The sequence below is a fragment of the Typopeltis vanoorti genome, chromosome 18 (assembly GCF_054136105.1).
Source record: "Typopeltis vanoorti isolate ZY-2024b chromosome 18, IOZ_Tvanoo_1.0, whole genome shotgun sequence".
In the NCBI taxonomy this organism is placed as follows: Eukaryota; Metazoa; Arthropoda; class Arachnida; order Uropygi; family Thelyphonidae; genus Typopeltis; species Typopeltis vanoorti.
In genome coordinates, this window is record NC_143566.1 from 89,699,375 (window position 1) to 89,716,761 (window position 17,387).

The window sequence follows — 17,387 nt, forward strand, 5'->3', positions numbered from 1 at the left end:
GCTCTTCGTCACGCAGACCACAAATAAAGGGGCTGTTTCCATATGAACTGCGAATAAAAGTTAATAACAAGAAAGTCTTCTACGCTAAACCAGCGAAAGTGTTGGAGCGTCCATTTCTCCTTCCGCTCTTCGGGTAGCGGGGCAAATGACACGCATAAAGGAGTTCGTAGCATTAAAAAAGAATACCGCTTCACAAAAATCATTTTAATCCGAAGTTTTAGCTCCTGTATAGTCATGCATATACGTGGAGGGGAAAAACAATTCCTTTTACCGATGCCCATAGCTACTGTATAAGCATCAAGCAGCTCGGGTTACTGCTTCGATTTTGGCGGCAAACTCATTCCATAACTTCCGCTATTCAGATGATATAAATGCGCCTGAGGAATAATCTGATTTACTTCACCTCATCGACGGATGGCAAGGACCATCCAAGAAATAACAGTCTATCAAACTTTCTCGGTTAATAGTGTGAAAGAAAGAAAAGAGTATTTTTAATGTTTTTTCTACTCTAATCGAAGCATCAGGAGGATGGGTGTCGGGGATAGTATCACTCTCCATTTTATTTACCACTAAATTTCATATTTTTTCTTGAATTATCGGAAGCAACACTGGCAACCTGCGGTTTCTTCAAGTAACAAGACAGCCAGATTAGCACCTCACCAGCAGAAAAAGTGAATGCCACTTCAATGTTGACTCCAACTTACCAAATGTCAAAATTGAATTCATGGCAACTTTTGAATGCAGAGAGGGGAAACACATAATCTAAGCGGCATATTGTATCTTACGATAGACTGAAGTGTATAATGATGGGTTTTTTCCTCATAATCTAGAATGAGATTTTTTCTGTTGTCTCAGAAACACGAAAAAAAATATTTTCTCATATTTTTCAGAGAAAAAGAACTCTCAGTAATAACACACCAGGGAAGCAACTGAATTAACAATTAGCATCCAAGCAGGAAAAATATATAGAAATAATCAAATTGTTGTATAACCTATCTCGACAAATGAGAGAGTTCCTCATTGATAGAAATTTACTAAAAGTCTTTATTAAATTTATTAAATATAAACTTTATTTTTCTGTGTCGAGTGCACTTCACTGCACTGTTTGAATCCATTGCTTGAGGGTTATGAAACTGAAGGAAAAATCGGCATCATTGAACTCGAACATTAAAATTAATTGATAATTGCAGATGGCAACTCAAAACTGACCCTGACCAGAGAAACTTTCCCCAAGCTTTAGCGAGAACGAGACAAACCATTTCGTAATGTTCCCACTCCAACTAGATTTGAAAAACTCTCTTCGATACCTTTGAATCGAATATCATCCTGAATTTGGAACGATAAGGCGACCTGATTCATGTGTAGGTTGCCTTATAAATTCCATTTCACTAAAACGAACTCCATTGACAAATGCGTCTCTGTTTGCTAAGTCGCCGATTGTCTACACAACTGTAATTAATCGCTTGCCAGAAAATCATCCTCATGTTAGAGGCCGCATTGCTGACCTTTGAGTTTTCGTGTTCGATCGGAACGTGTCACAGAGAAGGACACTCGGTACTACACACACAGTCCAATGTGCTGCAAGAAGCATTTCCCAAGGGGTGCGAAAGGCTACAGAGCTAACGTGATTCCGTTTTTCGTGTTACCATGACAACGGCATCCCTCGAGATACAGTTTAATCGCGAGGTTCTCCCTGGCCTCCAGCGGAAAACAAACAGAGACGAAATTAGACCTACCTTTGCAACCTCGAGTTCTACCCGCCCTTTTCCCCCATCCTACTTTCTCGTGTTTATAGCATTGCTTCCTTTCTTTTTCTGGGGAGTTACTCGGCACTGTGAACTCGGGCCGTGTCGCAAGGCCCTGCGGGATGCACGAGGCCACTGGAGACATCCGAGGCAGCTCGACTTAATATGTCTCCAAATCAGAACGTGCATGCCTGCCTGCCTGCCTTTTATTAGCTCTACACACGGGCACTGACTTGGGTGCGCTGACAGCACAATGGCAGACTCGATAAAAATGAAGTCCTTGGAAGAGGAAATAAGCTGGCGCATCGTGACTCGGGACCTTTCGTTCAAGATTAGAATCGAAGGACAGGATTCGGAAATGAAGAAATTACTTAAATTTAAAAGCCTCGTTAGAACCTCGATCGTGTGATTAATTGAGCTGTGGATCGGGGAAGAGCTGACGCGAATTACAATGTTCGGTACGTGTGTTCAACCGCAACCAATTATTCAACGATGTTTATCGATGCGAAAGTAGCCAATGAGTATTAGCGCCAACAGATGTGATTTAAATTCGTCAGCTCAAGAGTCATCGTTGTCCGGCATGATGAGAGGATGCGCAGAGGTCAGGATAAGAGGTTACACGTGGTAGGAAAGCCAAACTGTTGGGAAGATATCCGATTGGTCGAAAGAATCGTAAAAACAGGGATCAGTACTATCGTGTTGCTAATCAGCAACTACTTCAGAAATCACTGTCTCCCCCCCCCCCCTACACACACCCCAACTTATAACATTGAGGTTCTATTTGTGATGTGATTGCATTATGCCAATAAAAGACTTTGAAAATGTCGTGAAAACTACTTTATCCCCTCTTCTCCTCCCCTTCCTCTGCGGTCTCCAACCCCAGGGATGATTTCTATTCCTTATTTTACGGTGTGTGGAGCCAACAAAACCGTGACAAGGAATAAAAATTCCACAGTACTTCCAAATTTCTAAAATACTTAATGATACTTTTTATTTTAAATTTACTTAAGAAAATAAAAACGAAAACAAACACTATAGGAAAAGAATTTTTCTCATTGTTTGCTTGATATATAAAAAAAAAGTTCAGTTTGGAAGAAGAATGCTTTAATAGAGTCCTTTACTTTAATTCTATCAAAGAAAACTCATCATCATCGTGTAATGTGCAGTTGCAAGGGACAATGAGCATGCTTATTGCTTACAGTCTTCAGTGTTTCTGACTTCATCTGACCCCTGTAAGTAGCAGACTACTTTATGGACGAAGAAAGCACGGTATCCACCCGAACTCCGTTGGGATATGGAAAGATATTGGCGACAGTCACAGAGAAATTGCCTTAAGGGCTGACCCACATCAAATTTATTGGTTGTCCTGCTTTAGTCCCTTGACTATTATGGACCGGTTCCTTAGAGGCCAGCTATTGTTTTGCGGTTTTTATCAATCAAAGCATTTTTTTTTGTCTATTTCATCATGTACCCACTTAACTTGGAGCTTTAAATCGCGTACTTTCATTAACTCCAGTTTACAAAAAATAAAAGACTTTGAAAATGTCCTAAATTCCCTAAAGCAGACATTGATTGCAATATCCGGAAATGTTTTAGACAAAAATTCGTCATGAAAGCATTATCTTAATTGTTTCCAGTATTTTTGAGACACAGATTGAGAAATACAACAAACCACTTCTTTCATTTGTTTAGTCTCGTTTTGGAGCTTCCTGGTGCAACCTTCAAAATACCAAATGCGAATACCGGATAATGCGTTGACGTAATACTGATGGAATCTGCATTTCATCCGCAGTGGACACACCAATCTGCATTTCATCTTCAGGTGTCTCTCGATATCTGCAAGGGATCGTTCAAGGTTGAATCCTGTTCATATTAGTGACAAGATTAAAATAACAAAAGCTCGTGTCATTATGGAATGGATGCTGCATGCTTCACGGCTTCATCGGTTCAAAATTCACCGACTTGATTCCTTCACACAGAGTCAAGCAACACAATAAATTCGCAAAGATGGAATTGCAAGCATAGAGATAAAAAAAAAATAGAGATATCATTCATTAATCACAGCAATTACGTGCTCATCGCGGGGTAATCATCTCACGCGGTTGAGATAATATTCGCGTATAATTCTGCAACATTTTGATCCAATCAAATGCAAATAATTATTGTCCGGTTAAAAAGAAAGAACTTACTCGAAAAAATCCAGTAAGCACACCTATGATCTGATTTAATCCAGCTCCACACACAAAGAGAATTCCGTTGTTATATGAGCAGGCTGTTCGTATTGAGACGAACGGTTGCAGAAGATGGCAGGTATATAAAACGATGTTAAATCGCAAACTTTTTTCCCCCGTATTTTGTTTTTCGGTTAGCCGATTCCTAACGACAATTCTCCACGTGCAAGACGTGTGTGCCTCTTATCTCTTCGACCCTACTCGGGAGCTATGCAACAGGATTGATAGGATCGCTGTCACGAAGTTAATCTGCAAACAATTTTTCCTCTGATGGCCATCATGAAAAGTCTTAAGATACGCCTGATTTGAAAAGAATATCGAAGTACTCTTTAAGAAAAAAAAGGGGGGAGGGGAGGGGAGAAGATATCCCACCGTGGGAATGTCGTCGTGTATTCCGGTGACGCGTTCAGCATACGGATCTGATATTTTCCGATTAACACGAAGAGCGAGAGAACGTAGCACCCCCCCCCTTCACTTTTTGCACACCGAGAGCTCTGCCAATTCGTTGTGGTCCGTCTTGAACCCGCACTAAAACAGACGAGACAAGCAGTCATAGAAGCCATCCGACTGCTCGTCAGGGTTAACAGGGTTTCCGTAGCCAGACAAATCGATAGCACCGCCAACGGGAATGTTTCTTCATACACGATTGGGAAATGAGAACGTGGCCGTGCAAACTCGAAGTTCAATTTTGCCGTGGTTTAGTGTTCGTTCCTGGGGGTGTTGGAATTTTGTCCGTTTTTAAAGAGTGCCAACGCCATACGAACATGATAATCATCTCCACGCGCACGAGCGCACGCACACACAATAATAACGCCTTTTAAATATTAATTCTAAGTAGGTAAAGCCCAGAATGCATCCGTCCCTTATTTCTGACTGCAGTTCCCGGAAAGCCGTGCGAATGTCGCGCGGTAATTTACATGACTGTGGGGGATCTGGCCGTTGTCATGGCAACGTGGTCCCAAGACGGCGGCCATTCATTTCCTCCAGATATACTTAATAAATAAAGTCCCCAGAGGGAGCTTCAACACAAGAACGCACACACACACACACACACATACACACAGACTGAGTGCATAATTTGCGCCTTCTTTTCTTTTTTTTTTTTCTCTTCTGCCGCTCCTCTCCGACGCCTCATTACGGCCAGCGGTGCGGCAAGGTGGGCTCAGCAACCATAAAGGCAATGAAATGACAAATTTCTAATGACGGAGCTTCCCGAATGGAACATCCGGGCAAGTCATTAAAGAAACTCGGCAATCTTTGACTAAGTAAAAAGCAGGTACGGTCGACTTTATGAGCCGCATGCTCGTCGGGATCCCAGAGGGACCCCCTCCGATGGTTTACTCGACGTCCGCCAGCAGTAATCCCGCCTCATTCGTCCGCGGAGATTAAAAGAGGATCCTTTCCGATGGCGCGAGAGAGCTCTCTGTATGCATACTTGCTCTTAAAATCAAATAATTCCATCATTCTCTCTCTCTCTCTCTCTCTTTCCTCCTGTAGCGGCGCTCTGCGACCCTACACCACGTTGCCGTAGCCTGAGGAAGAAAAGAGTTAGCGGTCTATAGGGAGGGGAAACTGGCCCGTCACTGTGTGCTGTCATTTAGGCGTTGGTCCCTCGATCCCCAGGCGGCAGTGCATGAGTTTCGGGTAGCAAATTAAGATGGGCACCCGGGGACCACCGCCAGAAAATGGGTTGGGCTCTGGAGGAAGCTGATGTTAATGGATTCGGCCCTAATGGCACGAGTAGAAACTTTACGCTGCGTGGGAGGAAAAATAGCCTCGTAAAAAACCAGTATGTGCATTGCTGTTTGTGCGATGCAGAAAGAGAGAGTCAGCCAATAATTCAGGTTAATAATGTTTTTTTAGAGATGCACTCATTGCGACTGGAGGCTTCAAACACTCCACCCCAAGAAGACATGACGCTCAGAAAGAGCTGCTCAGTAGTGAGTGATTATGAAATTCTCCACATTGTCATCTGTGGGGAATAACACAACAGGAATTCCCCACATATCATTCCTCAGATTCCCAGTTTCCCTTAGTTGTCTTGAAGCTAAAGGCAGATAATATAAAAAAAAATTCTGATTCTTTTGATATTGTAATTTTCAGGATTTCGAAGATTCGTGTCCAACAAATAACCAGCAGTTCAATGGACGAATCACAGCTGCAGGGAGGGAGGGGAATGTCAGTTATTTCTGCCAAACATCAATACCTCGGTTGGAGCGACTGATCTTACAAGACGATGACTTCACCAGCATCACAATATAACAAAATCAGATTTACCCACAAACCATTCTGCCTCACGTTAGGAATTCAATGATTCCAGTCCACCAGAACAGAGACTTATTGCTGCCTAAACTGGGAGAGAGGGGCATCCTCGAAGAAATCATCAAGGATATCCAGTGCTTTAATGACAGTTTAGACCGCTTTATAAAGAAGCAGTTACAGATATTGAAATGTCAATCTCGAGTAGTACCACTACATAAAATGACCAGCTGAGCAATCTCATATTCTGCCATGCCAGACTAAAAAAAAGGCATTTTTTTAAACAAATTGAAGAACAATCAAAATATGAGAGGATGTTATTTTTGAAATCACTAAGGCACTTTCTGCTAACAGTCTTCAAATAGGAAAGGTGACCAGATTTTCAAATAATTTTACTGTTTTATTTGTGGTAACTTCTGTTCAGTTATAATAAACTAATAAAAAAAAATAGCCTCTTGGCTCTTTATTGTGAACTAATTATGTTCAAATGTAAATTTGCACTTTTCCCATTACCAACAACAGAAAGACGTATCAGCAGTAAAGCCAGTGAAAGAGTCCGAATCTATCTAAAATCTATGTAGCAGTACTTTTCCTTAATTGTTTCATTATTATTGCTAGTTTTTAAAAATTTAATAAAGATATTCTGAGAAAACTACACTGCTCAAAACAATTAAGGGAGATATTTTAGTTTCTGTCGGATAATTATACATTTCTGCAAATAATTATAACCATTGGTTACTTTATACATGAATAAATATTTCTTACTTATGGAGATATTGTTTAAATAATCGATATTTATTACAAATTTAACAAATTATACATTTTAGCGTGAAATAATTTTAACAAGAATAGCCAAAAACGCTTTTGTGAATTTTTTTCAATAGAGCATATGGTCTCCATTAACAGCCAAAACAGCGGAACATCTTGATTGCATGGACCGTATAGGATGATCAAACAGTTCTTGTGGGATATTTCTCCACTCTTCTGTGAGAGCAATTTCGAGTTCTTGAAGCGATCGTGATGGGACCGCGCCTACCTAAAGCATCCCAGGCATGTTCGATTGGATTACAATCCGTTGAAACAGGCAGCCCAGTCCATTCGTTCAATACCTTCTTCCTCAAACCACTCTTGTACTAAATTTGCACGGTGTGGACGAGCATTGTCATCCATAAAAATGAATTCTTGGCCAATTGTAGCAGCATATGAACGAACTATAGGTTTCAAAATCTCATCGCGATACCTTTGGGCTGATAAAATAGAGATCAGTATGGCCACCTATACTTATCCCATACCATCAAACTGTGGATTATTTCTTATTCCACTTTCACGCCATATCAAGATACGTCGGTTCTCTGGTTGCAGACCGAACCTGGACTCATCACTAAAAAGTACACGATTTGTCCAATTGCGGTGTTCCTGTGCGCAAATCTTCGCCCTGTTTTATGATTTGGAGTAAGTGGAATGCAAACCATTGGTCTTTACCCATATAAACCTATGACATTAAGACGATTTCAAACATTTCCCATCTCCAAAAAGCTATTCCAAAGTACGCTTTGAGATACACGACACGCTTGAGAGACAACTTGCTGCGTTTGTCCAGCTTCTAATCGATCAATGGCTCTCCAAGCCATGGATTCCAGGATATCGTGTTGCGCTGCCATTTTTAACAAACTAATGGATGGTAGGTGACGCAAGTTTCCAATTGAAGTGATAATTATGCATACTGTGGAAGTGAGCGCAACAAGCCACGCTTTTATACCTCCCACATGCTAATACGGCTAAGAAACATTTCGACAAGTCTTAACACGATTTTGTACGGAGTTGCGTGTTCTACACTGTTGTATATTAAGAATATTTTAAAATAAATGTGTTACATTTGTAAATTATTTTTATAACTTTATAATTTACAAGAAAACGAAAATTTCCCCTAATTATTTTCAGCAGTATATATATACGAGATTAATGTGATCTAGGAAACAGAAAAATAATAACCCTTTTCGAAAAAAAAAAAATCTTTCGTAAATCTCTGATTTCATTTATTTTCAATTTCATCTGAATATTTTATTTCCAATCTACAGTTATATTTTATATTTGAGTAAAGTACTAAAGATATACCTGAAATTGAATACATCACACACTTTGGAGTAAACGCTTTTAAACTCAATTGACAATGGCTAGCGTTCCAATACTCTACCTACAGTGCTAACGTACTGGGGTTATAAACCTCCAGCACATTAGTACGTCGGTAGAATAAAATAAGGAATTTTGCTCTTTAGACCAAACACGGTGCTGCTTCAATATATTTCAATGCTTACACTGGCAGATGAAACACATCCTGCCATGTTTTTGAACTTGTAATTACTTTACGATTGTCGTAGGAAACCACTCCCTTCAGCTAAAATGTATTTAATGAAAGTGATCTGGTGCGTTTTAAAATTCGTATTTAGCCTTCGAATTAGTGTAGAAAGAAAATCAATCTATATTATGGTGGGTTCTATCTGTATGAACCCAAGTACGAAATCTGAAACATTCTTGGACACGCCCAACAAGGTACAGAGATCATAACACATACACACATACACTGTCCCTACCTGCTATGCATTCCTGGTTTAGGTGCTCCAGAAAGTTGGCCAAGCTGTCAACGCTGGTGCCACACCTTCCACATTTGTAGCGATCCCCGTCATTCGCCAGCTGGCCCTCTATTCAGACAAAATAAAAGAAAAGAAAAAAGAAAACACGCATAAATTATCGGAGGAAAAAAAATTTGTTCTTCATTGTTCATTCGCCAACTTTTGCACGCTTATTAACAGCCACGTTCACATCTCATTAAGATATCGACAATCCTATTTCTTAGATATTTTTATCACCCTCAATCAGACAGCAATCAACCTTAACGAGACCTGAAAACATAGTTATGTGGGGTAGCCTTCAAACACCCACACGGACACACAGATCACAAAAGTCCCACGGTGTTCTGTAGGAAGTCTGTCTGCAATGAACTTTTGACCAGCTTAAAGAAAGAAATCTATTTACGATTATAGCGAAAGAAATAAAGGGACTTTTTGTTAAATGCTTGATTAACAGCTTACAGAAAACCCTTTCGAATCCAAACAGCGATGCAAGGGTACAATAGAAGAATTCAATTCTCCTATTGTAATTATCTACACTCTCGACAAGTCGTTCCAATGAAAAGCAAATAGTACATTTAGGGAGATGAGATTTAGTAATAAAACTTCCTACCTTTTGTGGTCCGAGGAGTAATATAAAATATTAAGCAATCGAGGAAAGTTAAGCGCTAGTAAGAAACCTTGCAGAATGAGAGAAAAGATGTTCATCAGCCTTCGTGACTGTATGACAGGTTTGTGGGAACATTAATGCTATATATGTTAGCAATTGTATTCTCCACTACTCCACAGATGCACCGTAAAAATCCATTAGGAAAAGTCAACGACAGATTAATGACCATATAATTTGAGTACCTATGCTAATAGGCTAAAAAGTTTCAAAAAACCTTGTTATGCAAATAAAGTAGACAAACAGAAGACCCTGAAATTGGAATAATGAGGCAAAAGAAACAGGAACTGGTGCATTTGTTTGCCATTTCTTTTTACTTCCTTTACACGCAACTAACATTCATTAATCTTATCGTATTCTTCAGTAGCATTGTCAGACAGGGTTACTGTCTTATCGATAAAGGCGTGGGCTAAAAACTCGACTGAAAAGAAAATCAAAATTTTGTTTATGAAAGAAAATACTGGAAATTCAATATCTGATATAATGAGCTGTTTGGAGTATCGAAGTATACATAGACATACACCTCTATTTTAGAATAATGCCACAGTAGGGAGGGAAAGACACACACACACACACACACACACACACACACACACACACACACACACACACACACACACACACACACACACACACACACACACACACACACACACACACACACACACACACACACACACACACACACACACACACACACACACACACACACACACACAGAGAGAGACTTACTTCTAACCTTGTTTATCTGATTTTTGGAAACAACCATCACTCATTTTTTTTATTCATTATTAACTCAAAGAAATTAATCAAAGAAATATTCAAAGCTTTAAAATAATATGGTAAATCTTCTACTAAATGTGGACTTCTTTATATTAAATTGCAATCAAATATTTCTTATGCAGAGGAATATTTGTCTCTTTAGCGTCTATTCCTTAATACATATTTGTACTCAGTATCGCATTTGCCAGAGTTTGCAAGGGTGTTCTGCTCAGCTATGCGGTGATTTTAATGCTAATCCATATGACTTGTTTGAATGTCACTCTAATCCTATTCTAATAATTATTCTAAGCAGAGTTAAACAAAAGTTTCCTCAGAATATTATTATTATTATTATTATTATTATTATTATTATTATTATTATTATTATTATTATTATTATTACCGCAAGAGGCGCGCAAGGAGTCATTTAGATGAAATTCATTCACACTATCTGCACTCACCACCTTCAATGGCAAGCCATTGCAATGAGGCACCGCTCTGGTCGAAAAAATTCAGCTCTCATCCCTTTGAGTGCATTTGAGGGATATATACATATCCCACACACGAAAGGCAAAAGAGTCTATAGCAAACGAATGCCGTGTGAGAGCGTGGTCAGGAATAGAGTCCTTTGGAAATGCTTAGTGAGGGAGACTGTTACACAGAATTGAGGCGAAAGAAATGAAAGATAACTGGGAGTAGCATGTTCGGTGAGTATTCAGTTCGATTGTAAAAGGATGCTGAGCAGTTGTAGTACGACTTCCTGTAGATCTAGCAAAAATATGAGGCATAATGGATGCCAATTCAGTTGAACAATGCCCATAGAAGAGTCACAATGCAGAAATAGATCTTCTACGGGATATTGGCTGAAGAGAGTCTGTAAGAGAAATGTCATTTTTCAACCGGACTGCCGTTTTCTGAACCGCATCAAGAGATTTTAGGGAGGTCTTAGGTGGACCATCCCATTCATGAGAACCGTATTCCAATGTTGGTCGGATTTGGGATTTGTACAGAGTAAGCAACTGTTTAAGAGTGAAGTACCATCTTGACGATATGACGTCATATGAGCAGGATGAGTTGTGAGTGCTGTCATCAGCAAAACAATGAATAGGATTTCCAGTCAGGAGAGCTGGTCATTTATATAAATCAGGAAGACGGTGGGTGAAATGACAGAGTCCTGAGGGACGCAGCAGTAAGAGGAAAGTCTGAGGAGAGAATGCCATCCACCATTACACATATGGAATCGATCTGAGAGAAAACTGGAGATCCTTTTACACGGGAACGAAAGCAGACCAAATGGTTGTAACTTGTTGCCATCATTTGCATGCCAGACCTTATCAAAAGCCTTGGAAATGTCAAGAGCAACAGCACAGGTTTCTTCAAACCTTTCCATGGAATGGTTCGAAATCTGAGTGACGTAAGCCAGGAGATCGCCTGTGGACCTAGCGTGGCGAAATCCACACCGGTCGTCACTAATTAGATAGCAGTTCTCAAGGTTTTGAAGAAGTTTACTACTGATAACCTTCTCCATTAGAGAAAACTGATGTGACAGTAATAGGTCGGTAACTTGATGGTACACATTTGTCTCCTTTTTTGGGGGAACTGTAAATGAGCTTCTTCAATGGTGAAGGATGGATATTAGCTGAGTACAGTGTAGTGAATGGTTGATAGAGAGCAGGTATTAGTTCAGGAGCACACGTCTTTAGCAAAATGGGCGGAATTCCATCAGGACCGCCCAGATGCTACAAAGAATAACAGATACTACAAAGGTAGTATCTAATAACTTAGATACTACCTTTGTAGTATCTAAGTTATTCAAGTTTCTTTTGATGCCTTTCTTTTGAGGTCAGGAGGCAGAAGTTGCAGTGTGCTAGGCAAGGAAGGATATAATTTGTCATGGTCATCTATGTAGGAGTTAGAAGGGGAGAATGAAGTCATGACAGTAGGAAGTACAGATGGATAAAAGTTGCATCCAACGGCTTTGGTCAGGGACCAGAAGTCATGACTGACTGTGGCACAAACAGCGAGTTTTCTACATTTATCTTTTTTGAATTTAGGTTTTGCCCTTTTAATGTTGGTTTTACAAGTGTTACCCGCTACTATGTAGGCTGTGAAGAAGCTGATGATTTGGTCTCAAGCCACTTGTAAAAGACTGTTTTTCTTGGCCAGCCCTAGCACACTTTTTGGAGAGCATGTTAGATGTGGGTTGGGGAATTTGAACAGAGTGAGAAATAAAAATTTTCATTCCAATACGGATTATTTATGTGATAAGATGACAACAGGTATCTGCATGAGAAGAATGAAAACGGCAGTATGACCATGGAGAAGAGGAGTAAAAATCTCTTTCGAGACTTTTACTCCTCTTTTTCTCAGAATCGTTTTCAGAATTGGGAGAAAGGTAGAGACAGCAGATGAATGAAACAAAATGTTGTAAAGAAATTCTCACATCATTATTGTGAAAATTTGGTGGTATTTCACATCCTTTGGCAAGGAAGGAGTCATAAAGGGTGTAATTTGCACAGTTAAGATGAGCTGTGGTTGATTTATTAGAAATTTGAGGTTCAGTGAGAAACAGCACATCAGGTTTGGATGACTGAAGATGATGGTGCGCGTCATTCAAGTTGACGCCACAGATGTTTGCAAAGTGAATAGAAAAGATTTGTGCTTTGTGTGATTTTCAAATAATATATTTCAATTTTTTTTTTTTTGATTTTAGAGAGATTTATTTTTATTATTATTTTTATTTATTTATTTGTTGAACTGCAGAGGCTCTATACCTATTTAGACTTAGTTTCATATCTAAAGTTACAAACATTGAAGAACAAAAGAAAGGGAAACATATTCTGGGAGAAAAGAGACTCTTGAATATGTTGTCTATATAGAGAGTTTCATTTTCCAACTACAACGTGGCCTCGACAGTGTCCCCACAAACTATCACACGGACTCTCTCCACAGGCACTACCGGCAGTGTAGTTGGTAGCAAGATTATGCGCCATTTGATCAGGAAGATCAGGAAGCCTACTAAAAGACGTGTCGACATCTGGCTTGGTCCCGTACATTAACTGGCGACCAGTCTACTGAACTGCTTTACTGCTGTACCCTCAAAAGTGGAGAAGCTACTGGATCCATAAAGTATGTCTGGTATAACCTCGAAAGGTATCTCTTACATGCACGTCGAAAGTTAGGGGGAGATTACCCTGCGTATCTTTGGATCATAATCAAACAGCAGCTGTACGTCTCTTTTCAAATCTTTCCCAATGTCAAAGGATTAAATAATAATGGGCCGAGAACTGATACACGGGACACCACTTATCTAATATCACCCAAACTAATAGTTCATAACCCAATACCAAATCCTCTAACTTACGTCACAACTTTCTATGTCGTATCCTATCAAAAGCCTTGGCAAAGTCCAGAAGCATCGCGATGTATCCATTTTCTTTGCCTACCTTAACTATAACTTATTATAAAATCTGAGTAATTTACTCAAACATTTACTCATAATTTACTCAAACATTACCTTTTGTTAGTAAACGCATGCTGTTCATTACCAATTATTGATTCTCTGTGAACTCATTTCTGTATGTTTACCAATCACTTCATCACCACCCTAGAGATACTAACAGTTGACGATACTTTTCTATTTTACTTTTTTAACAGAATCAGTTATGTAAAAACAGTACAAATTATTATTAACCCACTGGATGTCACAGTTAATGGCATTGAATGACCTTTGCTTCTTTGAATGTCATTAACAAATTCAAATGAGATGGTTATAGTTCTTCGAAATATAAAGAAAACACATTCGGAATTTAATCATGCGGAGTTCGTTCACCAGTATGTGGAATTCACACCTGTATTTCTTTGATCAAAAAATTCCTAAAAGTGATTAATGAAAAAACGTTTTATTTATTTATTTTTTATATATAATTGAATGCTATATGGTCTAAAAATATATCCAAGAATTGAGTTTTTATATGCAATCAGTTCATAGCTGACGTCCTACCTGGTAATGAAATTACTTCTCAATTGGAGTAGTAATTTCTACATTTAAGTCAATTCTCGGAATTGATATCAACGAGTTAAAACGCAAAGTAGTTTGGTTTTTGTTCTGAATTCACATAAATCGCACAGAATTAACTTCACGTTCAGTGTGAATCACAAGATTTCAACGCATGCGCCAATGAGAAACAATCACCCATGAGGTGATAAGTAGGACGTCAATTTTCTTGTTTTGACCAGTATAATTATGGTAATTATATGGTAGTGCTGTTGTGAATTATAATAAATAAAAAAGGAAAAGTAATTTTCTGACCGGGAGAAAATACAGCATCAGACATCGTGCATCTGCTATGGTACTAACGAAGCCATCAACACAAATGAATTTCGATTAATAGTTATGGAAACGAATGCTATGCAAAACATTGTGGCATATATAATTAGGGGAGACCTTGAGAATCTTATTTGAAAGGCATGCATGTTATTACTGCTTCGTTTGCAAATCTGCAAATTACAAGGGCGAGATTAGTTTTCACTTCAGAAGTCTGTGATTCGCCGCCCAGTGGTATGTAACAGGAATCTTTAGACATACTTTGTTATTAGTGTTTCTAAGAAGAAATACCTGGGAAAAGTAAAAATATAGTTAACAGGACATCGATTTAGTAAGGCGATATAGTGTCAAAGAGACGTCCCAGTAGGTGTCTACCAAATAAAGGTCGGTGCACGGACCCTCTTGAAATAGCTTTCCATATAGACACACAAAAAAGAAGGGCGTCTTGTAATGTATTACGCAACATTATAGTTGCAGGCAGCAGAATTCTGCAGAATTGAAAAAAAAAGCAACCTTTTTGAGAGTTGTTGACGACAACGTACGGAGAATTAAATTTCCAAGATTGTACAAATTTCCAAACGGGGATGAAATTCTTCGGGGTATGTTCTTAAACAGTTACGACAACTTATCTTCAAGCCTCATAAGAGCAAGTTACATGAACTGGACCGTTCATCCCAAATGCGCTTCATGAGCTAAATAGCAGGCACCGTAAATTTCAGGAATGAGTTCGGATTTCCTGGCATCTAGAGCTTGCTCAGTAAATTTTGTGTGTGTGTGTGTGTGTGTGTGTGTGTGTGTGTGTGTGTGTGTGTGTGTGTGTGTGTGTGTGTGTGTGTGTGTGTGTGTGTGTGTGTGTGTGTGTGTGTGTGTGTGTGTGTGTGTGTGTGTGTGTGTGCGTGCGTGCGTGTGTGTGCGTGTGCGCTTAAATCAAATTATTCTCATTCTGCAATGTGCAGAGGACTATATATCTACAGACTATATATCTACGCCTTCTACAGACACTATATTCTTTGGATGTCTGGGAAGGATGAAAGCACTCCTTTTTAAATTACAGGTAGATGAATGACTATCATCCATACGTTTTACCATATATATATATATATATATATGGTAAAAATAAAAAATTCCACCAACTGAGATCCTGTATGATCCTTTCAGAAGTGTGTAAGTCTCAATCATGTTGCCCCTCTTTCTCCTGTTTGCTAGTGTCTCCAGTTCTCAACCTGTGTTCACGATCAGTATTCCACAATCCTGATATCATTTCTAACACTTTCCTTTGTACTCTGTCCATTGTACCAGAATCACAACGGACACCAGGAGATCTGACCTGCGCACAATACAATAGTCCAAGTGAGATCTTATCAAGGCCCTTTAAAGAGGCAAAATGACATCATTAACTTCACATGAGAAAGTTCGTTTCTACATTGCAATTATCTTTTGAGTTGTATTTTCAATCTACTTCATCTACTTCAACTTGCTATGTACTAACACTCCAAGATCCCTACCCTAATCAGTTTCTTCTAGCACAATCCCACCAATATAATACGAAACTGGATATCTAATCGCACCAAACTGCATGACTTTGGTGTGATTTACTGAAATTGAACTGACATCCATTTTCCCATGCCGACAATTCCAGCCTATTTAAATCATTGTGCAAGTACAGCATATCACTAGAATTGCCTTTGCATCATCAGCAAATAGCTGTATGTCACTTGTCAAATCCGTCCCAATATCATTAATGTACAGATTGAATAACAGTGGACCAAGGACTGATTTTTGTGTTACATCACTAGTTTTTATTATTGTTGTTATTATTATTATTATTATTAATCTTTGTACTGGTTATGGGCAGTACTACCCTTACATCACGTCCAGACTTAATATAGGCCTAAGCCTTTACAAAATGTTTTACCCTATGCCTGTTTCTAGTTATCATTGTAGTCATTCTCTGGTGGCAACGCCATGTCACCAGTGTGCCCTGTAGGGCCCTCAAGGAAAATCTTGCACACTCACATTTCCCGTTTACCACTTTTTGATATCTGGCAGATATCAAAAATTCATGCTAATATACTTGTATTATAATTCAAACCCATATTCTCTAATTTATGCAACACTCTTCCATGCTGTATTCTGTCAAAAGCCTATAACAAAATCCAAAAGTATGACGGTGTATCCATTCCCCGTGTGTAGGTTAATAGTAACACTATTATAAAATGTGAGCAACTTGTTAAAACATGACCTTCCCTTAGTAAACCTATGCTGTGTATGGCAAAGCAGACATTTTCCGTCAACCCATTTCTGTATGCGAGCCCTAAGCAATTTTTCCTAAATCTTCACCACCATTCTGGAGATACCGACTGGTCGATAATTGGATAGATCGGTCTTTGCACCAACCTCGTACAATGGAATTACTATACATTTTTTCCATTCCTGCGGAATTTTTCCTGTTCTGAGATACAAATTATATAGCCTGGTCAAACTCATAGCCAGTTAAGCTGAACACTCTTTTGCCACACATGCTGATATCCCATCAGTCCTCTTTGCTGAATTTTTATTCAATTTGTGCAACAGCTCCACCTCCTCTTCGTACATCCGAGTTTCTTCAATCAGTGAAGTGGCAGTGAACTCAATGTTGCGTACACCAGGTTGACAGCTTTTAACAAAATAGGCACTCATTAGTTAAACAACCTTTTCTGCATCTGTCACCCTCATACCATCTGCATTCAGAACAATTATTCTTTCGTATTCAATCTTTCCTTTACTTGC

At 39.1% G+C, this 17,387-nt stretch overlaps 1 protein-coding gene across 1 annotated transcript in view; it reads right to left on the reverse strand.

The window, feature by feature from the left end:
* Window positions 1–17,387, reverse strand: part of LOC150096923 (zinc finger protein 423-like) — a 144,841-nt gene that overhangs the window by 52,778 nt on the left and 74,676 nt on the right. The window contains exon 3 of the mRNA XM_090408095.1: window positions 9,867–9,950. Within this exon, the coding sequence (XP_090264221.1) occupies window positions 9,867–9,950 (84 nt within the window). The remainder of the gene's footprint in view (window positions 1–9,866; window positions 9,951–17,387) is intronic.